This window comes from Colletotrichum navitas, assembly GCF_030913465.1.
Source record: "Colletotrichum navitas strain CBS 125086 chromosome Unknown LY79scaffold_10, whole genome shotgun sequence".
Taxonomy (NCBI): domain Eukaryota; kingdom Fungi; phylum Ascomycota; class Sordariomycetes; order Glomerellales; family Glomerellaceae; genus Colletotrichum; species Colletotrichum navitas.
The window spans coordinates 439,499-461,885 of record NW_026850556.1 but is presented as its reverse complement, the minus strand read 5'-3'; the positions used below and the strand labels follow the sequence as shown (position 1 = coordinate 461,885).

The window sequence follows — 22,387 nt, the reverse complement described above, 5'->3', positions numbered from 1 at the left end:
CAGAAGTGGGGAATTACGATGATGCAGTGAATTTCATTGGCCAGAGATGACGGTGAGTGCAACAAAGTACCTGCCCAGTGCTTTTGCATGCGGAGATACATCGAGTTCGATGTGGGGCTGCAGCTGTCGTCCCGTCCATCCACAGGTCCACGGGCGCACAGGTGCACTTCTCGATCGTGTCGCGTGCATTTGATCTGATTGAGCTCCCCGAGCCTCATCCGCCAGACGACGGTACTGTCAGCACCATCAAGCCGCCTTCTCGAGTCGCTCGCTCGCTACGCCAGCAAACGACGGGGACGAGTTCTCGGGTCCATCTCTTGTCACTGAGACATACACCACGCCCGGTTGCCGTTGGATCATGGCAAAGGCGTATCGCTGACAGATGCCCTCATGAGGCGTCTCTCTCTCACTCTCACCCACACACTCTCTCTCTCTCGCTTGAGCCACGGCCATTTACACCATGCCGCACTTCGACCAGCTCGACGCCCCCAAAAAGGGCAAGCCCATCAAGTCCGCCTTTGACAGTGAGAGCTTCGACGCCGACGGCACCATCCACGTTGCCGGGCTGGTCGGGTCCGCCACAATCTCACCCTCTGGTCGAGATGTCACATTGGCATCGTGAGTGTTAACCCAGGGTCCCAAACCCGGTCCCCCCAAAACTCGACCGGAGCCGTGCTGACACGCCCCCCGTCAGGCCCGAGGGCTTGTCCATCATCGACCTGGACTCACCCTACAACCCTCCCCGCCGGCTCAGCAGCCATAGCTCGCCCTGGCTTGTCACCGACGTGCAATGGTCGCCCTTCGCCGCCCGCGACTACTGGGTCGTCTCCACGGCCAACCACCGTGCGCTCGTATGGAACCTCAACCTGCGAGACGACTCGGCCTCCGGCGCCATCGAGCACTCCCTCCAGGGCCACAGCAGGGCCATCACCGACATCAACTGGTCCGCCTACCACCCCGACCAGCTCGCATCGTGCGCAGTCGACGGCTACGTCCACTGCTGGGATCTCCGCCGCCCGAGACAGCCCGTCCTGACCTTTTGCGACTGGTTCGCCGGCGCCACCCAGGTCAAGTACAACCGTCAGGACCCCCACATTCTGGCCTCCTCTCACGACAGGTGGCTGCACATCTGGGACGAGCGGCGGGCGTGCGAGCCTCTCAAGTCCATCAGCGCCCACACCTCCAAGATCTACGGCATCGACTGGAACCGGACGAGGTCCACGGGCATCGTCACCTGTTCCCTGGATAAGCACATCAAGTTTTGGGACTACGGCAGCGACCAGGATGTCCCGGAGCGCGTCATACGCACCCAGTTCCCCGTTTGGCGCGCTCGCCACACCCCCTTTGGCCGCGGCCTCCTGGCCATGCCCCAGAACGAGCCGGGCGATCTGTATCTGTACGACCAGCGACCGCCTCCCGAGGACCCCGGCGAGGGTCCGACAGAGCCCGTCGCCGTCTTCCCCGGGCACGGCAACCACAAGGCCAAGGAGTTCCTGTGGAGAAGCAGGGGCGGCATAACCGACGACGGGCTGGACGAGAGAGACTTCCAGCTGGTCTCCTGGGGCGAGGACAACGAGCTGCGGCTGCAGCAAGTCGACCCGTCCATCCTCGAGTCGGTGGGCTACGTCAAGGGGATGCCGGCGACCAAGAACCTGGTCCTCACGCGCAAAGGCGCCGCCTACAAGACCTTCCGGACGGTCGGCGACCACATCATCCGAGACCGGAGGAGCGGCACGATGAGCGACCCCCGCAACAGCGCGCAATATCGGCAGAGCGCCCTGACCATGGGGATGCGCTCGGGGCCGACCACCTACGCCAAGCTCGGCGCCGCCTGGAAGGGCTCCTCCATGAAGGCCAAGAGCGCTTCCAAGGAGATGGACCGCAGCCAGGCCCACATCGGGTGGATGAAGGGCATCATGATGAACAAGAGGAAGGCGTCCACCGACAGTCCCCTCCGGAGGGGCGACTCCAAGGACTCGAGCATGTTCAGCCCCGGCTACATGGACGACGACAAGTGGGGGGACCCGGAGACCATCCAGGAGGAGTTTCTGCGCATCAGCATGCAGCTCCCCAAGGTGAAGTGGGAGCACATCGACATGGACAACCTGACGCTCAAGGCCTCCCTCAACGGCCCCTGGGGCGCCGACGGCGAACCCATCTTCATCAAGGTCACCGTCGACATCCCGTCCAACTACCCCAAGTTCAGGGCCCCGACCTTCTTCGTCGAGAAGACGGGCTTCATGTCGGCGAGGACGCACAGGAAGATCGAGCACGAGCTCCACGAGCTCTGCCAGCAGTTCCTGGAACGCAAGCAGAACTGCCTGGACGTCGCCTTCTCCTACCTCCTGGGCGAGATCGACCTCGCGGCGAGCACAAACTTCTTCAAAAACGTAAAGGACCTCGACGACCCCCTGGACGCGCTCGGCTCCGAGAGCTCGAGCGAGGACGAGAACGACATACCGGCGGGCGGGTCGGCGTCCATGTCGCAGGAGCTGCCCCCCCACGACGCCGAAGCCGACAGCACCCTGGCGCCCAACAACCGGCCCACGATCCCGCCGCTGCCGCGCTTCTGCGGCGCCCGCTTCGCCAACGACGGGCGCCTCGTCTGCTTCTTCCCGACCAAGGAGGAGAAGGCGAGGGCGCTGTTCTCCACGTCCGTCGAACCGCTGCGGGAGAGGTCAAAGGGCGAGCCGGTGTTCGCCGGCTTCGGCCGTCTCGCGCACGACTCGCCGCCGGGTAAGAGATACGGCCAGGACGACATGTCGGCGACGGACGACCAATCCGACTCGGACGACTCCACGGGGTCCTCGTCGTCGAGCGACTCGGGGTCGACGTCCATCAACAAGATGAGCTTGTGGTACCAGCCCCGGCACCGGTTCAAGAGGACCTGGAGCGACAACCGGTCCGTCCGGTCGAGCGGCGGCGGCACGGGAGTGGGCACGGGCACGGGCACGGGGTCCCTTAGGAGGCGGCCCGGGGCCAAGTCCAAGAACGTCATATCCCTCCACGACACCTCGGACCTCCTGCCCGCCAAGAAGGAGTTCGCCCGGGAATACGCCATCTTCGGAGACGGTGCCCAGGTCTGCGAGCACAACGCCCAGGTCGCCGAGAAGCACGGATGCCGGGACCTCGTCGACGTCTGGCGCTACCTCTCGCTGATCCTCCGCAAGGACATCCCGCTCGAGTTCTCCAACATGGACCCCCACCACAACTCGATCCTGATCATCGCCCGCGACGCGCTCGCGCGCTTCCGCCACGAGGACTCGCCGGGCGTCCAGGACACGGCCGTCTTCAGCGGCAGGGTGAAATGGGGCAACCACCCGTTGGCGAGGCACTTCATCAGCGACCTCTTCGAGTACTACGAGAAGACGGCCGACATCCAGATGCTGGCCATGCTCTCGTGCATCTTCAGCGAAGCCTTCGCCGAGGACAGCGTCGCGTATGCCGAGTCGCACATGACGCAGCCCGACACGCCGCTGCCGATGAAGGCCCCGGCCTTCTCGCTCGACTACTTCCCCACGGACGCGTCGCTCTGGAACCTGGACGGGAGGAGCCAGACCAACTCGGCCATCGCCACCCCGGGGACGCTGCACACCCCCGTCCGCTATTCCGGCTCCCAGGGATCCGCCGAAGAGGTCTTCTGGGCCGGCGACCCGGGCTCCAACTCGTACTCGTGCGGCGAAACCCCGCCCAACAGGGGCTTCAAGGAGTACCTCGGCGAGGGCGACCACGCGCCGCCGAGCCTGTCGACGTCGCCCAGCGGGAGGACGCTGTCGCGGGTCAACTCGGGACTGCCGTCGAGCTTCGCCATCAACCTACCCCGCCCGTTCAGCGGCGTCGCGACGGGGACCACGACCGCCGCCTCGTCGCCCCCGAACCACGGCCGCAAACGCCCGAGCCCGGCGGAAACGGTCCTCAGCGCCCTCGCTCCTGGCGGCGGCGGCGGCGGCGGCGGCGGCGGCGCGGTCGGCAACGTCACATGGGGGCACTCGACCGTCATGGGCGACTCGGGCACGACGCGCACCTCGCTCTCGGACGACGACGTCAGCCGCGAGGAGCTCTTCTCCCTCGTCCCCATCGGCGTCTCGGTCCACCTCGAGGACCAGACCATATTCGACGACGACGGCTGGATGACGGCGCCGCTCCTCGAACCCTGCCGCAGCGACATGTACGCCACGTACCGCTACGTCTACGCCGAGATCCTGCAGATGTGGAACCAGCCCCTGGCTCGCCTCGAGATCATGAAGTTCAACGTGCTCCAGCAGCAGCAGCAGCAGACCCAGGCGTGCGGGGCGCTCGACGACTTCCACGAGACGTACAGCATCGCCGACACGTCCACCACGGTCCAGCAGCAACAGTACCACCACCACGAACAACAACAACAACAACAACAACAGCATCAGCAGGAGCAGCAGCAGCAGCAGCAACAACAACAGCAGCAGCATCAGCAGCCGTACACCACCTCCCCGATCCTGCTCGGGAAGAAGGAGCAGCTCCAGGCGCTCGTCGCCTCGGGGCGCGGCCTCGACGTGACGGGCGTCTGCCGCGTCCACGAGACGCAGCTCGAGCCCTTGAAATACATCTCGGCCACGGCGACCCGCCTCGGCGGCGCCGTCGGCACCTGCGACCGCTGCCGCCGCAGCCAGACCCAGCTCCTCTGCGTCTACTGCCGCGAGCCCATCGACGCGCTGTACCCGCCGTGCCTCGGCTGCGGCTGCGCCTTCCACGACGCGTGCCTCGCCGAGTGGCACGCCGCCGGCGAGACCTCGTGCCCCGCGGGCGACGAGTGCAACTGCGTCGAGGAGGCGTCCATGGGGCAGGTCGAGTCGTGGGCCGCCATGATGGGGGCGCTGCGCAAGGGACAGCAGCCCGGCGTGGCGGGGGGCTTCATGGGCAGGGGGTTCGTGCTACCGCCGCCGGCGATCGAGGAGCCCGCCGCCGCCGCCGCCGCCGCCGACGACGACGACGAGAGGGGGGACTGGGAGAGCGTGCGCAGCGCCTCGGGGATCCCGAGCCGGATGCAGGGCGGTGGCGGCGCGGTGATGAGCGCCGCGAGGATCAGCCTGGGTAACAGGCTGAAGAAGTCGGCGGGCGACACGGCGGCCGCGTGGAGTCGGGCCTCGAACCTGGGGAGGACCCGGGGCGGGAGAGGGGCTGTAATGAACGGGGGCGGGAGCACACCCGGCAGTTGGCGGAGCGGGAGGTGACTCGGGAGCGTTACGATGGGGTCCCTTGTTGGGGGAGTGGTTGGGGGATATCTGTACCACCTGTGTATAATATTGGCACCTGTGAGAGTATTCAGTGTGTTCGAGTACCAAGCGTTTTTTTTTTTTTTTGTCTTGATCTATAGCGGGAACCAGGAGGAGCTACGTCTCACGTATTTTGATGTCTATTTTCGGACGGGGGGTTGAGGGGGAGCTTCCGGTAACACAGTCTCAACGTGTCCCATCGCCTTTTCTCTTCCTTTTTAGGGCCTTGTGAAGAGATGAGGGGTTTTTTCTTCTTTCCCTTTTTTCGCCCATGAAAAGTACGCGGCGAGTAGCCCGCCTCGCTTCTTTTTTCCTTGAAATTCTCGGAGAACATCGTCGCATCGGCAAGCGACGGCGGTTCTCTGTCTTTCTTTGTCAGGCAGCTAGCTCGTGCCTAGCATCATCATCATCATCAGCAGCAGCAGCACTCGCTGTGTATGTGTGTGTGTGTGTCGTTTTCAGTCTTCATCCTTGTCTGCGTAGTGGACGACAAATACGCCCGCCCGGGACGAACGGACGGACCCCCCCCCCCCTCCTCCCTTCAAACGAGTAATACGAGGCGTCCAACACAGCCACCCATCTCTCCCCCAAAGCCGCCTCTGTCGTGGGTACCAAAGTTCGAGTCCGGCGACGAAGCTTGAGACCCCGTAGAACCCGCGGAAGGGCCCCTCCCCCCTCTAGCTCGTTCTCTGGAGAAGACTGGCGAGAGCCGGCTGCCTAAGCAGTTGCTGGCACATGAGGAAACGCCCAGTAGCTGTAACCCGCCAGCCGGAGAAGGATAAAAAAGAGCTGAAGATGGAATCGCATCAATAGCGCCGTGAACGGCAGCAGAGGAGGCAGCACAGGGAGGAGGTCTAGACACGGACTTGCTCTCCCACCTAACCTGGCCTGGGGAGGGAGGCAATGTGTCGTCGTCCGACGGCGCCGTCGCGGCCCGCTGAGGCCAGTGCGAGCCGATTTCGCAAATCAGTGCGTGATGACCAGTCCGAGACCCGGGCTTAGCGGAGTTTCTCGCAGAGATATCAAGCCGACTCCACTCTATCCGATCTCCCCACCGGTGACGACGACGGTCCAGTCATGTGCAATCTCAATCACGGCAGCTCCTCCGATCCAAGCGAGTCATTATGCTCTTGGACGAGTGTTAAGGAAGGAAGGAAAGGAAGGGGGCTTCTAGAGGCGTAGTGTAGTAATGCCAGGCGATGCACAAGCTACCTACCAGCATGGATGGCACCATAGCATGCAAGCAGTGCTACGATCAGGGGTGTTGACGATGGGTCATGCCTGTGTTGCTTCCGGTCGCTTATATCAGCGTGCAACAGAGCTCAGGGGCCCTATTCGGCGCAGCCGCTTTGACGTCTCAAGTGCAGTGGGGAGGAACGTAACAATGCTGATGCCGAGATCTGGAAATCATAACAGTCGGATATTATATTGCGATAGCGAAAAAGGTCCTCTTAGCACGGCGGAAAGGTCGGCGGGGAAGCACACGATGGACCCACGGCCTGTTTTCATCTTCTTTTCTCCTCGGAGACAGCCGCGGAAAATAGAGGAGAGGGGGAAATAAAAAGTTTACCTGCAGGTCGGCAAAGAGAATCCATTCCCATTAAATGTTTCAATGCCCCTTGCTTGCTTAGGTATCCGAGGAGCCGGGACAAGGTCCCCTCTCGCCGGATGGTCTGGGCTGCATGAAACGGTGTGTACCTTTGGATTGGCAGGATGATGGGCCATGACGGATAGGATGGCGTAGGATACCGGTAGCTGCATCGTCCTTGAGGAAGTCTTGACATGTTGTCCCGTCGTGCCAGGGCAAAGCAGAGTAGAGCAGAGCAGAGTAGAGCAGAGCAGAGCAGAGCAGACCAGGGTTGGGAAGACGGGACGTCGGCGAAGAGATGATAAGGGGGGGGAAACTAAAAAGAGGAAAAGCTGCCGCGAAATGGGGGTTACCTGGCTTCGTTCGGTGCTGGCAAGGATCTAGGAACCACCGCACCCAAGGATCAAGGGTCCTTATGTCGGGGAACCGTTGGTCGTGGGGATTATGGCTAGCGGCCTGCAAGCGAGGGGATCCAAGATGGGGCCGCTTGCCAGGTTGGGAATTCAATGTTTCTCGCTTGACCGAGAGGATGACACGGCGGTGTCTTGGCCAAGATGAGCAGAGGGCAAATGGCGTTGTTGACTCGTGTTTGCACGACAAGCAAACGAGCCCGTTGATGTTTGGCGGTGTCGTGGAAGAATGGCATTGCTGCCGGCAAGCCACGTCTAGAGGATGGACATTGTCGCTGCCGCAGGTGGAGGCCTCGCCGGGCGACGGTGCGTGAATTCGGACGGCAAGGGGACTGTTTGACGTTTGTAGGAAACGCGGCGGGTTGCCAATGCAGTCTCCCTCTCCTGCCCCGGTCTGCGGCAGAGGACCCCTGGGTTGGCTCTGATTACTGAAACGGGATTATTGATGAGACGGCTCGGCGCAACAGGTCGTCGAGGGTCTTTTGGCGTCGTCGCGAGAATGCTGGGCCAGCTGGCTGCGACGGGCACATATCATGTCCAGGAAGAGTCCCGAAACACAATGGTGGGCGGCGATCCCAATGACCTAATGAGAGAAAACGTCGAAGGCTTTCTATTTGCCGGGCACTTGGGCCTTCCGAGCCAGCAGTAAGGACGACACATGTGTGGGAAATGGACGGTTTGACCCCCTTCCTAATCGATGGTTCCAAGGAATGCCCACGAGATATAGCAATGCTATTATGTCGAGGCGGCCACCGGATGGTACCTTGCTGTGGAGGCAATTTCGTGGAATGCAAGGCAGAGGGCAAACGAAGGAGGCTTGCTGCGACGCGCCGTTATGCACCACACCATGCGCGCGGGTCGTCGTCATCTCTCGGTTGGTGCACAACAACTGGACTGGCGACCCGACCCCGGGCGTTGTGAAAGAGTTGGGCTAGTGCAGATCCACGGACGATTTTCCTGCAGCAGGCGTGATTTCGGCGCACCTTGGATCCTGGTGTAAACAGCAACGTTTGGGACGTTGATAATTCCAGGTTGCTTAGATTGCGTTGCGTTTGTGTTGCAGCGGGAGAGGCACGAGGGAGATGTGCAATTATGTAAGCGTCCCCTATTGCACGGGAGACGCCACACCACCTTGGGAGGAAGGTCCGGTGTAGGTACGAAGTGCATCCACTACCTACCCACCCAGGTAGGTAGGTAGGTACACCTAGGTGGGTAGGTATTCTGTAGTGTATCTGTAAGGGACCAAGGTACGTACCTTGGACATTCAGGACCAGGGAAGAGGCAGGAAGGAGCGATAAAGACGCGTGGCATACTACTAAGTGCGTCAGGTACGGAGCAAGTGCATACCGGTACATCAAATCTACCATCAAGTAGTATCTACTTTTTACTTTATACAGAGTACCTAATGCTTTGTGTTGTACACTCGCTAGACACACACGGAAAGCGCGCGGGGCTGGGCTCGGCCGTGTGTGTCGCTTTGGCTCTCGGGCGCGCCTCCGCCTCCGAGATGGCATGGCAATGCAACCAGTGAATGAATGGCTTGAGCTCACAGGCGTTATACTTATCTTGATGATTGTCGTTGGCATGACCTTTTTATTGTCTTTTGCCTGCCGCGACCTTTCTCTCGCGTTTGGACCAAGTGTGTTTCATTTTCATGGTAACCCAACCCCAATAGTGACAGGGAGGTCCCGGCCCGGAACGTCATCTTCCATCTTCCATCCTCTGTCTATCTCTCGCAATGCCATCCCGTCGATGGGTGAGGGGGATGTGGCATTCAACATCTATAGTAGGCAGATCCTGGGCAGAAAAAAAGGAAAGGCAAGTGGCTGATGGATGCACGTCATATCATCCTAATTTCTTTCCGCAGAGTTTGGCAGGAGAAGAAGATCAGACAGAAAACGAGGGAGGAAAAAGAAAGAAGAGGAACAAAATACACACATACACACATACACAAAACTGTGTGACAGAGAATCAGAAGAAGGAGAAGAATGAAAAAAAATTAAGGGGAAAAAAAGGGTAAAAGACTAGAAGAAAAAAAAGGAAGAAAAGAAAGATAAATAATTAAATAAATAAATAAAAAAGAGGGAAAAAAGAAGAGGGAAAAAAAAGTGAAGGAACGATTCGCCAGGACCAGCCGTGCATGTACAAGGGACATGGAGAAGCCTAGATACCCACCTACCTAATCGTGAGTAGCGCCGCCCACCAGAGTACACAGTACATAGACCCAAGATGTGGATGCGACGGCGTCCCCCCTGTCGGCGAACGGCCTGGGACTTCTACCAGTAGTTTACTGCGTAGCACCGCCAAACACGCAGAGTGCCGGATCCCTGCAGCGTCCGGCCATGTCAGGAACCAATCCTGCCCAACAACAACACCCATTGCCCACACGAAAGCTTGTCCCTCTACCACCGGAAGCACTCGCTCGAGCATCAACCAAACAAGCCCAACCCGTCCAAGACTGGATTGACAACCCGGATAGCGTTCTTGTATCCGTATCCTACACTACCGTCTCATTCCCATTTGGTCCCGTCGCCTTGCCTTGCTGGCTGCCCGTTCCATTCTTCTACTCCGCTGCCCCCTCAAGGGTCCTCCTTTCCTCGCCTCTAGGACTCTTCTTCTCCGATTCTTGTCGTCTCCTCGTCGTCGTCGTCGTCGTCTTTCATGCAGACTCAAAAGAAGGCCCCCCAGTGACCCGACTCGATCCCTCAAAATCCGGCCTGACCAGCTCTGCTTTTGTGCCATTGAGTCTCAACGCCTTCGTCCTGACGTCCATCCTGCCTATGGCTACGCGCTCAAGTCGATTAAATCATCCCCCGTGGCACGATACCATCACCTTTCTTGTACCGCCACACCCCGTACGAATCCCAGCACGCCGGCAATACGTCGCCCAAACCTGCCGCACTACCCTGCAGTTAGTTCCCCGAGTCCCTGATACGCCGCGTCGCTCGCCTGTCCGGCCTTTCCACCGCCCGCCAGCAAAAGGACCCAATTTCGCTCCAGAGCCGAACCCTGCAGTCCACTCCAGTCTGCCGTGTCCTTCATCAATATCGACACTCCGACAGTCATCGAGGGAGCTGTCCGGATCCATTGCTCGTCCCGGCTCCATCTGATCATCTGCACGCCTACACTCTAGTGTGCTGCTATATTTTGCATCATTCGCCTCCAGTCTCGGAGCCACGCTTGCATCACTCACTCCGCCCGCCTTGCTTGTTGCCCCAGACGGCATAGCTGCACTCGCACCCTGACTGGGCTCGTTTCTACCCACCCTGGTCTCCGTCCAGCAACACACACACACACACACACACACCACGGGGTGAACCGCACTGCATTGTCACGCGTCCGTCTGTCCTGACTGGGCCGTATCCGCAACCGAGTCCTGCATCTGCAAACCTCGTCTTTCAAAGTCCCATCCTGGCCCAACCTCGCCTTTACACCGCAAAGTCAATTGATGACACACGCCTGCCCGTCCCGCAACACGCCATGTCTTCCACCACTGGCGCATCGAAGCGATTCGAGCTTCCCAAGCTCGACTTCAAGTTCGGCTCGCTGACCGACGGAACCAACATCCCCCCTCCGCTCCCCAGCCCTGTCCAGGAGGTCCCCACGCCTCCGCAGACCCCGCGCGTGAGCGAAACCAAGGAGTCCGACTCGGCCGTCAGGGCAAAGGTCGATGACAAGACGAATGGCCACGCGGCCGCTGTGCCAGGCTCGCCCGCCACCACCAACGGTACGAAAGGATTCCCGGAAGACATGCCGCTCTCTCCGGCATTGTCGAGCAGACAAGGCAGCATCCGTCGTCTCTTCAGCCGGACTTTACTGAACCAAGCATATGCAGAAGGCGACAACCACGCGAACGCCAACGGCGGCGGCGGACCCCCGTCCCGTCCCATGAGCCGCAACGCAGGCAGCATCGCCGACGAGAAGAAGACGAAGCGCACCAGCGGCTGGTTCAAGAGACTGAGGTCCTCGGAATCGTCCCCGCCTCAGAGGCGATCCAGCACCGTCTACGAGCACCCCAACATCAGCGAGACCAGCAGCAGCCATACGCCGAGCAAGCTGCAGGCTCCTCCGGTGGTTCAGGGGCCGCCGCCGCCCATGATCCCCGAGCTCAGCGCGCTCCAGGCCAAGCTGGACCTGACGGACGGCGGCAGTCTCGGAGATGACCTGTTCAAGAACATCAAGTAACCACCTCCCGGGGGGGAGCGAAATTTCGCCCCCCCGCAACGAGTCATGGACAATATTTACAGACTTGCCGGTTTTTGGAGTCGGGAACCGGCCGCCTTGTCGGACACGAAAATCGAACCGGCACGCGCCGACGAGCGAACGACCGAATCCGAGCGGATGCACCCACACGATTTCCTAGCGTACTCCTTCAGTTGAACTTATTTTCGAGCCAGAGCTGGGGATGAGAGAGAGAGAGAGAGAGAGAGAGAGAGAGAGAGAGAGAGAGAGAGAGAGAGAGAGGCGGTGGTGGGAAAAGGCGCGGTAAAGTGATGAAGAGCATAGGCAAGATTGGAAGAAGTTATGCAAGATACCCAGCTCGTACCGCGGGCTCATTCTGACATACGATGTTTACACTTTCTTTGTTACGGTTTCTCTTTCATTTCCTTTTCTTTTTTTTTTCTTGTTCTTTTTTTTTTTTTTTTCCTTCAAATTCCCTTCCTTTCTTCCCTTTTTTTTCTTCTCCCCCTCTTCACTTCAACTCGTTGCGCTGTCTGGAATACAAAGGCATCATGGGACGATAATTGCAGTATTCTATGGCTTGCTGGTTGTACCCTCTCCTACCGTACGGCTTACCTTTTCCTGTACATGTTTTATGTGTCGAGGGTTTGACGAAGGCTGGAAAGAGAAAAGAAAGGCCGGAAATTTGGGGACGGACGCCGATCCCAAGATGGCATGAGGCCAGTGACGATACCATACCAGAAGGCGAAAGGGCAGAAGAGGCCACGATAAGTAGGAGGCGCCATGGGCTGGCGGGCGGTCAAGCATGTATGTCCCGACGCTGCTGGTGCCTTTTTGGCCAATGCGGCCTGCAATAGAGTCTAGGTTTTGACGGCTTACGATGAGTTTTAAATCGACGCCGCCCTTGCAAGCAATTGGTCCGTCAAGCAACGCGATGAGAGCACGAGAGACGAGAAGAAATGGGCTGGTGAAATTACCAGCGTGCATCCATCCAGCTGTGGGAGGAAACCCCATCTCATACCGCCACAACGGACCTCAACTTTCACCACACGGTAAAGTTTACAAGAGATAGATAGACACAGGCAGCGAACCCCACTGCATCCGACCTTTTTATTGCGCTTTGGCCCCTTGGGGGGGAGGGGAAGGGGGACAGGCACCTACTGTATGTGGTGAGAGGCTTGCAGATGTAATGCAGTAGTGCGTGAGGAAGCCCACCCCAGCATCTAGCTGGTTCTGTTGACGAATAGCAGGTGCATTAGTTTACATACCGGTACTCAGGTACCTACATGCCGCAGCAGTTAGTCACCCAGTAGTGTATACCGGTAGTAGGGTGAGGGAATGCGCGCGCGTGTGTGCGTGGATGCCAGAAGCTGCAGCCGTATAAGCTTTAGCAGCCCATCCGCGCACCATCAGCGGCTGTTTTCTTGCGCGTGTCATGGCGAGGCGGGCAACGGCAACATGCCATCCGATCCTGCTGTTGATCCGTCCTTGGGCTGCCGTGCCTCTCCCGGACACCGGAGCTGCCAGCCGCGGTGGTGGTGGTGGTGGTGTACGGATAGTGGTGAAGAGGAAGCTCGAGCCAATCGCAGAGACAGCGGGACCCCTCCAAAGGGAGGGAGAGGAGGGGCCGCGCCAGCCCCACGATTGGTCGGCGTCGTATGGCGGGTATTAACGTCATTGTGAGCTTTTGCCGAGCTACACTGTAGGTACCTGTGGGTAGGCATTTTACTTTACTTTACGGATGCAGCTATACGAGAAGCTTCTCACCTCCTACCTTCTTCGCGCCCCCCCAAACAATATACCCTCGACACTTCATCTTGGGCCAATTGTCCACCAATCCGAGGAACCGCAATCCACATAGACGGACACAAATGGCGTCGAGTCTGCGCGCGACGACGACGCTCCGGCCTCTGGCCTCCGCGCTGCGGCCGGCCACAGGCAGACACGCCCAGCAGCAGCACCACCACCAGCACCACCAACACCAGCACCAGCACCTCCTCCCGCGGGTCGCCCGACGACACAAGTCCGGCCCGTACGGCTATACCCAGGCCAAGGCCCTCGTCTTCTCCAAGGAAGGCGAGCCCAGCGACGTCCTGCAGTACGTCGTCGTCGTCCCCCCCCCCCCCCCCCCCCCGAACCCGACAAGTGACCAACTGACCAACGCGCTCTCCCCCCTCCCGCCAGGCTGCACACGCACTCCATCTCCCCCTCCATCCCCTCCTCCGCCGTCCTGCTGCGCGCACTCGCCGCCCCGATCAACCCGGCCGACGTCAACACGATCCAGGGCACCTACGGCGCCAAGCCGCCCTTCACCCAGCTCATCGGCACCCCCGAGCCCGCCGCCATCCCCGGCAACGAGGGCGTCTTCGAGGTCGTCTCCGTCGGCTCCCGCGACTCGGGCCTCCAGAAAGGCGACTGGGTCATACCCTCGGCGAGCTCCTTCGGCACCTGGCGCACCCACGCCGTCGCCGACGCCAAGCACGTCATGAAGGTCTCCAAGGAGGGGCTGACCCCGACCCAGGTCGCCACCGTCAGCGTGAACCCCTGCACCGCCTACCGCATCCTGCGCACCTACGGGCCCGGCGAGATCCGCGCCGCCGCCGACGCCAACCCCGGCGCCATGCGCGCCCTCGACCCCGGCAGCGGCGCCTGGTTCATCCAGAACGGCGCCAACAGCGGCGTCGGCCGCGCCGCCATCCAGCTCGGCAAGCTCTGGGGCCTGCGCAGCATCAACGTCGTGCGCGAGCGCGACACCGACGCCGAGACGGCCCGCCTCAAGGACGACCTCGCCGGCCTCGGCGCCACCGTCGTCGTCACCGAGAAGGAGTTCCTCGCCCGCGACTGGCGCGACCGCCTCATGGACCTCACCCGCGCCGGCCGCGAGCCCGTCGGCCTCGGCCTCAACTGCGTCGGCGGCAAGTCCGCCACCGCTGTCGCCCGGAGCCTCGCCGAGGGCGCCACCATGGTCTCGTACGGCGGCATGGCCCGCCAGCCCGTCATGCTGCCCACCGGCCTGCTCATCTTCAAGGACCTGCGCTTCGTCGGCTTCTGGCTGTCCAAGTGGAACGAGCGCGACCCCCGCGGCCGCAGGTTCGCCGTCGAGGACGTGCTCGGCATGATCCGCGAGGGACGCTTCCGCGACGTCCCCGTCGACGAGGTGCCCTGGCACTGGGACACGGAGGAGAAGCTCCTCAAGGACGCCGTCCAGGGCGCCCTAGGCGGCTTCCGCAAGGGCAAGGGAGTCTTTGTCTTTGGCGAGACGTGAGTAGGGGGGGAAGGGCCGATGAGACCGTCTGTGTGTGTGTGTATAGACTGTGACCTTTGTAGGATACGGGATAGATTGGGGCTTTTTTCATTTTTTTCAATTTTTTTTTTCCATCGTTTTTTCCCTTCTTCTTTGGATGGGGGGGTCTGGGCCGGCCAAACCATCAAAATGCAACTTGCCGCCCGTTTTCGAAACGCGACTCGGTAGTTTCTGAACATGTAACGAAGTGATGAGAAAGTGGCATAGACACGCTATTCGAAGCATCACCCTGATTCTTCGGTGACGAGACAAACTATATGGGTACTTGTTCGTGTACCTACGTATACTGACTGCTTTCGACCCCCCTTGGACACACTTCCCACCAGTATCGGGACCTCAACATCTGCGTCCTTGGAGGACGACTTACATCTTCCACCTCTCCCACGACTGGCTCGACAACGCTCTCGTGCTCTTCGCCGGCCGACGACGACGACCCGCAATCCGTCGTTTCTCAGCCCCCGTCCTCGGTTATATTCCACGCAGGGGCTCCCGTCATCCGAGGATTCTACGTCGTCGCTGGCTTCTTCAAAACATCCGCCTTCGCGTCGTATTCAAGAGTCGTTATCCCGGCCGTCGTTGACACGCCCGCGCCTCGCCTCGCTCTCCCCACCCCCGTGTCCGCTCTCCCGTTCCAGCTGCTCACTCCACTCGGCAGCCGTGCGCTTGGCCTGCTCATCCTGTGCGTTGGAACGGACGAGCTTCCACAGCTCCGACCCAGGAGTGTCGAGCCTCCCGATCCACCTGAACTCCCAGCACCCGGGGCCGGTCTCGTGGAACCGTATCTTGGCAAACACGTTGAGGCGCTTGTCGACGTAGAACAGCGGCCACACGCGATCAATCGTCAGGATCCTCCTCCAGTGCTTGAACCGCGGCTTTAACGCGGAGTGGTAGTGCCGCAGCCATTCGAGCACCCACTGTCTGGGCTGCTGGTCGACGCACCGCCGGTCCCAGGTGAGCGTGAGCGACCGCACGTAGTATGTCCCCGCGTCGTATTGAATCGCTTTCACGAGCTCGTCAGATCGGTCGGATGACAGGAAGCCGCAGACGCGCGTCGCGGCCGTGGCCCAGTCGTGCCTGATCCTCCCGAGCGTGTCCTCCCAACCCGTCCACAGGAACTGCCGGTAGTTGATCTGGCGCCCCTCAGCTCGGAACTTGGCCTCTCTCATGGTTTCAAAGATGCGGTCGTACGTCCAGACGTTGTCGCCGTGGCTGTGCGCTCGGCTGTACTCGGCCACGCGGGCGATGTAGCCGTCCATCGGCGTCGGGGGCTGTGGAAGCATGGCCAAGCCGGCCACCAGCTTCTGAAGCCACCAGCAAAAGTCCCGGCGCTCGTCCGTGAAGCATCTGAGGAACACGACGGGAGGCATCGTGGGGAAACCGCAGTCTCTGTTCTGGTCGTGGTCGGTCGCCCACTCCCGGCAGAGATAGCAATTGACGACAAAGCCGGGCTTACGGAGCATGTCTTGGACCCACGAACTCTCTGGCAGGTAGCACGCGACGAGGTTAAGCGTGTCGGTCTCCTCGAGTCGGTGGATGAAGGTGTGATAGTTGGTGACCTTGTGGACATCGTGCTGTAGGTATATGGCGTCTCGGTGTATCGCCATCTCTTTGTCGACCTCGGAGTCATACTGGGCGGCACAAGCCTGGACGCGGGCACGCAGGGCCGCCACACGCTTAATGAACTCCAGCTCCAGGTCTGAGTGGAGGAAGACCTGGTCGAGGATTCTCATGGCGTCAGCCAGCCAGGCAGTGCGATTCTCAAAGCTGGGGAAAGGATTGCCATTCATTGTCTACCGTTCCTATTGATGGATCAAAGCAGATACTGTTATGCAAGTTGAAGTTTGGGCACTGTGAACGGCTCGCAGTTGCTGTCTCGTTTCCAGTTATGAAATGCCTGAAGTTGTGATTCTGATTCCCGAGAAAAGAAGATGATGTTTGGACGATGTATGGAGACGGTTGGGTTTCTGCTTGAAGAGTCCGGTACGACGTCCCTCACGACGTCCCTCGAACCCGGTCGTTGGAGAGAGCACTCCACAGAGTGCTTACCAGGTACCGTGGAGAATGTTCGTCAGGCCGGCAAGAACCAGACAGGCGTCGATGCCCCTCCCAAAGGCTGTCACTCGTGTGTAGATAAAGTAGTGGCGACCCCAGTACCAAGAAACAACAACCCAGAGAAGTGGATAGGTAGCTTGGACCCCTAAAGATCCATGAGCTTCGGCATACTCTCGGGAGCGCGTTCCCGTCGGTAAATACATGTCTAGGCCGGGAAAGCCATCGGCATATAAGAAACTCATCAGTCGGTGGCGAGAGAGCCTTGGGCCCAGAAGTTAGATTGAGTGTTTTCGTGAGGCGTCCGTAACACAACTAACTCTGCAACTCTATCTGAAGTAGACTCAACGCCGTACTATGCGCCGCCACTGACATGCAGAGAGTCCCGCTAATTCCGAAAAGCCTGTACAAGTTCGTGCAGCTTGTCAATGACGACCGGTGCAATTGCGCCAAGGGTATCTTCGATTATCCTCTCAAAGAACAGCATTGACTCCTCCTCGGTCAACTCCAAGTGGAACCTCTCGCGGACCTTCAAAACAGCCTTGTCGGGTTCGAGGCGAATGTCGGGGATGTTGGCGTCCACCATCAGGCTGAACAGGTTCAGAATCAGGTTGGACGACTTGCGCAGGGCAGTGTATGCCAGGAAGCAATACTGCTTGAACTGTTTGAAGTGCTCCGAGTTGACGCCGCCCATGCAGTCCACCATTTCCTTCGAGAGCTTCATCACCGGCGCAAACGGTTTGGGATCCCGTCCAAGAATGAAGCCAAAGTCTGCGTGGAAGAAGTGTCCGTCGGGCGCCAGGAGAAGGTTGTCCAGGTGTCTGTCGCCGACACCCAGGATGTAGGTGATGACGCAGTATCCTGCGCAAGACCTGACGTACGTATCCAGCGTCTCCTGCCGCAGACCCAGAGGTTGCCGGTCGTCCGGGTTGTTGGATTTCAGGTACGTCAGTGCCGGGTTGTTCTTGTACTTCGAAGCAATGCTCTGGAAGCTGACCGACGGGACGAACTGGGATGCGCCTGCTGTCGTGCTTGTGGCCAGGATCTTGTATGGGGACAGCTTCAGGTCCAGGTTTTCCTTCTGTAGTAGCTGGTCCATAAGAGTGATGATCTGGATGACCAGTTGATCCTGGCGCAGGTCGTCGCCGGTTTTGAAGATGATTGGGTATTTCTTTCCCGTGGTAGTTTTGAACGTGACCTTGATAGGACACAAGGACGATTTGAAGACGGTTGTTTCGTCGGGGACAACGCCAACGACCAGCATGGCGGGATCGAGGGGCAGAGGCAGCGGCGGGTCGATAGTCAAGATCTCGTTTTTGGGGTCTGCCAAGAAATGCTTGACGCGATCCGTCTTCTTCGCAATGGACTCATGCGACGTCTTGACCTCCCCTGAGATCTTGGACAGGATCGCGATCAGCTCGGCCTGTCTCAAAAGGGTCTTCCTCGACTCGGCGCCGTCTGGTCGCTTCACCAGCTCCGTCATGAAGTCGTAAGCCACCTTTCGGTAGATGTTGCGGTTATCCAGCCCTTGCTCGGGACTGTGATCGTCGCATTCAACCATCAAGTACCAGTGGAAGTAGTTGCCAAGAAGGAAGTTGCCGGCTGCGCGGGATATCAAGAACTTGGCCAATGAAGAGTCCTGGATGGCCTCCTGGGAAGAGTCTGCCCGGATGTGCTCGTACTTGAGTGCCTGTACCAGCTGAAGCAAGTACAGCAGCAGTTCATGATCGTCCGCCTTGCGCAGTCTTTCCACGGCGTATGCCCGAACAGCTTGGTTGTCAAAGGTGGGACCAAGCAGCTCGAGGGCGTCGTCAACGTCAATCTCGGTCCAGCGTCCCAAAACTTGCACGGCCTGCTTGGCCTCGCTTTGGTCCTGCCAGTTAACCGATTTGACAAACTTTGTGACTGCGCGTTTGTCGCGAGTAAGATGGTAGCGGAACTTCCAGATCAGGTCCTTTTCCTCGGGGGTCAGGGTATGCGTTGGCGAATAGGACATGATGAGGTTCAGCTCATCGCGGACCTTGGCATTCGGCTTGAGGTCCTTGTCGAGAACGCCGTGACGATGCTGGCTTCTGACAAGTCTCCTGTGCTTGCTCTCGGCCGGGTTGTCGCGAGCACCGACCTCTGGGTCGTAGACCTTCATCAGCCGACTACCAGGGCCGCCCGCCGCATCACCAAGCGCGTTGATACCGGGCCCAAACTGTACCTCGGGAGGTGGCTTCAGCATGACGTTGGACTGAGAAGCAGAGATGTGCTGCAGGTTTGAGATTGGCGGAGGGTCGTACTCCAAGTCGGCGAAAACGACGGGGAAATCGAATCGCGGCAACTCGACGTTGAGTTGGAACTTGGAGAACCCCGGGTGAGACTCGGTGTCCACGACGCCGTTCTCGTCGTCCGTGCTTCTCTCCTTCTCGGGCGCATCCCCATTTGTTGCCCTCTGACGTTGCATGGTCTTCAGTGAAGCTTTTGCCGACTGCAGACCACGCTTCTCGAACCCCCGGAAGACGAGCTGATCAAGCCAGTCGACTCTCGGAATCTCGCCCATTTCGTGCTTTTTGAACAGCTTTTCCATGCGCTCCAGCTCTTCGGCGTCCTTATCTACCGGCGGAGCCTCCCCCTTCCTCGACCCATCCCTTTTCTTGCGGGGCACCGCGGGCGTGGTCGTGTTGTCGTTGCCGTCGGCGTTCTTGTGTCGGTGTACCATGCACTTCTGTCGGCCTTTCTGCACCTGGTTGTCTCGGTCAAAGAGCGGTAGCGTCGTGCCTCCGAAGGGAATCGCATGACCTCTCGCGTGTTTCCCTCCAGCGGGAGACGAGTCCCATAACGTGATGGCCAGACAGGAGTTCAGAGGGAGGGTTTTGTAGTTAATCGGCAGCGTGAGCCATTCGTTCCATCTGTTACAGCAGCATGTCAGCGCCTCTCCAGGCCGCGAGCCCCCGACTTCATCACTCACCTTCTCTCAGTGCGGAAAGATTTGTAGGCAGTTTGGACAGGCACCGTCAAGGGTTTGGAGCCGGCCCATACTTGAACGGTGACGTAGAGATCGGAGTGGGAACTAGCAGGTCAGCGACGGCGACCAGCAACGGCGCAGGAAGCTGTTCGGTACCTCTGGTTGGAGCCAATGTGCCTCAGCTCGGCCTTTTCCAGGAGAGTCGAATGTAAGAATGGTGTTTCGTCGCCCTCTAGGTTGATTCTACAGCAGAAACGCCCACCGTCAGTCGCGCACACTCTAGACATGTGGGTGGGACAACGCTCTGGAAGGGCAGGGCAGGGCAGGGCAGGGCACATACATTCGGATGCTCACTGGGAAATCCAGCGACTCGGAGCTCGCAAATGAGAACGGCTCCATCTTGACAACAGGAGCCTGTTCAAGGTCACGAGTCCATTATGCGATGAAGGTGGGAAACTGCAGATAGTTGTAGTCTGGAGCGAATGCGACGAAGGTGGTCGGTGGTTGGCGTAGCGCAAGTCGACCGCACATTGTAACCACCGATAGGCAGCTGACAGACAGCAGCACCAGCGGGAAGCTTCAGTGGGGCACGCGCACCTCAGCTGCGCCGTGGCTGCTAACAGGACAGGGGGTGGTCGGCCGGTAGGTACCTAACTGTAAGTAGGAAGTACCCCGCTCAAGCCACAATCGAGATCTTTATCGCGTATCGATAAGAGGCATCAGCCACCTTTCTCCACGCGATACGGATACCAATTAATCAATTAGACCTTGTTGGACCTTGCTGAGCGCGTTGAGTGGGAGGGTCCCTGGCGCCCCCTCTGGGAAATGCCTGTCGCGTCTTGCGATCCGACGCGCGAGTTCCTCCTTCAAATCCCACATCATTGATACCCACGATACATTACCGAAACCGCCATCTTCCTCTTCTACGTGTACTTGCACGTGCGCCACACTGACACGCCCAGCCGTCTGATTGATCCGCCGACGACACCTTTCAAGCACCTCCTCCTCACCCTATAATCCGACTAAGATGCCGGCGAGAGTGGGTGGCTCGTCGTCGTCTTCCTCCGGATCCTCGAGTGAAGATGATGCGCGGGGCCCCGCGCGTGGTCAACTCGCTCACAGAGACAAAGGAAAGGGTCGTGATATTTCCGTTGGGAAGAGGAAGCGCGCAGATACAGCAAATGGAGTCCACCCCGCCCGCCGGAGAGCGACCCGCTCCGTCGAGAGAGGCGAGGACCACGACTCGGATGTCTACGACCCTGACCAGCCGATGGAGGAGCGCCGAGAAATCCAGCGCAAGCTGCGAGACCTTCAGAAAGGCATCGCGGAGAATATGGAGGAGTACATGCTGCCGGGCTCAACGGGACTCAAAGACACATTGATGATGGCCCAGCAAGTCGCCAGAGGTGTCAAGCAAACCACAGAAGCAACCATCGATTCCCGCCTGCTTGTCAGCGCCGTCGACCTGTCATACCGAAAGACTGTTCGCTTGATGCAAGGAAGCTCAACCGAGGGCGTGGACGTGGACGAGTTCGTTTCCAAGTGCTGCACTTACATGCGGCAAGCCGGTGGGATCGCCGACGATGCAGCGCCAGAGCTCTCAAGCACCCAAAGACGGCGACGCCGCACCCGAGGCGGTTCGCACGACGACGAGGACGAGGGAAGCGACGAAGCATTCAACTGGGCCCATCTCGGACGTTTCGCCTCGCTGCCCAACATCCGCCGCCCTGCCCTGCCTGGTTTCCTTCTCGGCCCTCTGTCCGTTGAGAAGAAGGTCCGGAAGATTGCGAAGCGAAGCGCACCGTTCAGACCAAACAACCTCGCCGAAACGAGGCCCGAGGTGCTGAATGTTGAGGACTTGGCGAAAAAGGAGAACGATCTTACCGCCATCTGCGGTAAGATTCTGAAGCAGCTGCAGAGCGTCCAAGGCGATATCCAGACGAAGCTCTATGACATTTTTGACAAAAACGACATGAGCGAAGAAGAACAGATTGCGCTCATGCAGAAGCACGGCCTTCGCGATACCGGAGGCGTTGACCTGCTTCGCTTCGTCGTCAATCCCAAATCCTTCGGCCAGACGGTCGAGAACATGTTCTACGTCAGTTTCCTCATCCGCGACGGAAAGGTCAAGATTGAATTCGACAGCGACGAGTATCCGTCTCTCAGTAAGCCAGTCCCCGAAGACCCTGCCAATATGAGTCTGCTAACCAACGAAACCAGGCCCCTTTCAACCCGACGACGTAGATGAAGATGGCACAGCCGGGCGCGCAGCAGTGAAGCGCGAAACGGCTAAGCAGCAGGCCATCTTCTCCATGGATATGCAAACTTGGCAAGACATCATCGATACCTTCGACATTCAGGAGCCCATGATCACACATCGCAAAGAAGGGGGATCAACACAAGCCCCTGGTGCCAGAGGATGGTACAGCTGATAATGGGCATGGCAGCAAACATGGCGTTTTGGCAATAAATTCTCAGTCCATCGTCACCTAGTGCTGAATGACGCAAAGAATACCTGGTTGGCGGATTATGATGGCGTATATCTGGATGAGCTTTACTTAGTAGCTTTCCTTCTTTTTTTTTTCCTCCCCAAGGCGTTTCTTAGAGGAGCGGGAATAGTCAGGGCTTGAGACCCGACCAATGGATTTGAAGGGC

The 22,387-nt window shown here is 59.2% G+C and overlaps 7 protein-coding genes across 7 annotated transcripts; 5 read left to right on the top strand and 2 right to left on the bottom strand.

Annotated features, from left to right (window-relative positions):
* Positions 1 to 460: 460 nt before the first annotated feature.
* LY79DRAFT_508758 (WD repeat-containing protein) lies at positions 461 to 5,207 on the top strand (the record flags this gene model as incomplete). The annotated part of the gene is made up of 4 exons (XM_060553979.1): positions 461 to 618; positions 695 to 2,933; positions 2,991 to 4,343; positions 4,422 to 5,207. The coding sequence occupies 4 exons, from the start codon at positions 461 to 463 to the stop codon at positions 5,205 to 5,207; spliced, it is 4,536 nt and encodes a 1,511-aa protein (XP_060417740.1).
* A 4,279-nt stretch (positions 5,208 to 9,486) lies between these two features.
* LY79DRAFT_35309 (uncharacterized protein) lies at positions 9,487 to 10,542 on the top strand. Its single transcript, XM_060552660.1, has one exon. The coding sequence runs from the start codon at positions 9,590 to 9,592 to the stop codon at positions 10,355 to 10,357; it is 768 nt and encodes a 255-aa protein (XP_060417739.1). The 5' UTR covers positions 9,487 to 9,589; the 3' UTR covers positions 10,358 to 10,542.
* A 185-nt stretch (positions 10,543 to 10,727) lies between these two features.
* On the top strand, positions 10,728 to 11,432 carry LY79DRAFT_667054 (uncharacterized protein; the record flags this gene model as incomplete). Its single annotated transcript, XM_060563316.1, has 1 exon — positions 10,728 to 11,432. The coding sequence occupies one exon, from the start codon at positions 10,728 to 10,730 to the stop codon at positions 11,430 to 11,432; it is 705 nt and encodes a 234-aa protein (XP_060417738.1).
* A 1,868-nt stretch (positions 11,433 to 13,300) lies between these two features.
* On the top strand, positions 13,301 to 14,694 carry LY79DRAFT_508764 (zinc-binding dehydrogenase; the record flags this gene model as incomplete). The annotated part of the gene is made up of 2 exons (XM_060553980.1): positions 13,301 to 13,527; positions 13,614 to 14,694. 2 exons carry the CDS (start codon positions 13,301 to 13,303, stop codon positions 14,692 to 14,694), a joined length of 1,308 nt encoding a protein of 435 aa, XP_060417737.1.
* Positions 14,695 to 15,284: 590 nt separating this feature from the next.
* Positions 15,285 to 16,520, bottom strand: LY79DRAFT_508703 (uncharacterized protein; the record flags this gene model as incomplete). Its single annotated transcript, XM_060553971.1, has 1 exon — positions 15,285 to 16,520. The coding sequence occupies one exon, from the start codon at positions 16,518 to 16,520 to the stop codon at positions 15,285 to 15,287; it is 1,236 nt and encodes a 411-aa protein (XP_060417736.1).
* Positions 16,521 to 17,170: 650 nt separating this feature from the next.
* LY79DRAFT_508701 (phosphatidylinositol 3) lies at positions 17,171 to 20,131 on the bottom strand (the record flags this gene model as incomplete). Its single annotated transcript, XM_060553970.1, has 4 exons — positions 17,171 to 19,676; positions 19,736 to 19,837; positions 19,889 to 19,975; positions 20,073 to 20,131. 4 exons carry the CDS (start codon positions 20,129 to 20,131, stop codon positions 17,171 to 17,173), a joined length of 2,754 nt encoding a protein of 917 aa, XP_060417735.1.
* A 628-nt stretch (positions 20,132 to 20,759) lies between these two features.
* LY79DRAFT_667050 (Nse4 C-terminal-domain-containing protein) lies at positions 20,760 to 22,164 on the top strand (the record flags this gene model as incomplete). Its single annotated transcript, XM_060563315.1, has 2 exons — positions 20,760 to 21,897; positions 21,953 to 22,164. The coding sequence occupies 2 exons, from the start codon at positions 20,760 to 20,762 to the stop codon at positions 22,162 to 22,164; spliced, it is 1,350 nt and encodes a 449-aa protein (XP_060417734.1).
* Between the last annotated feature and the right edge of the window lie 223 nt (positions 22,165 to 22,387).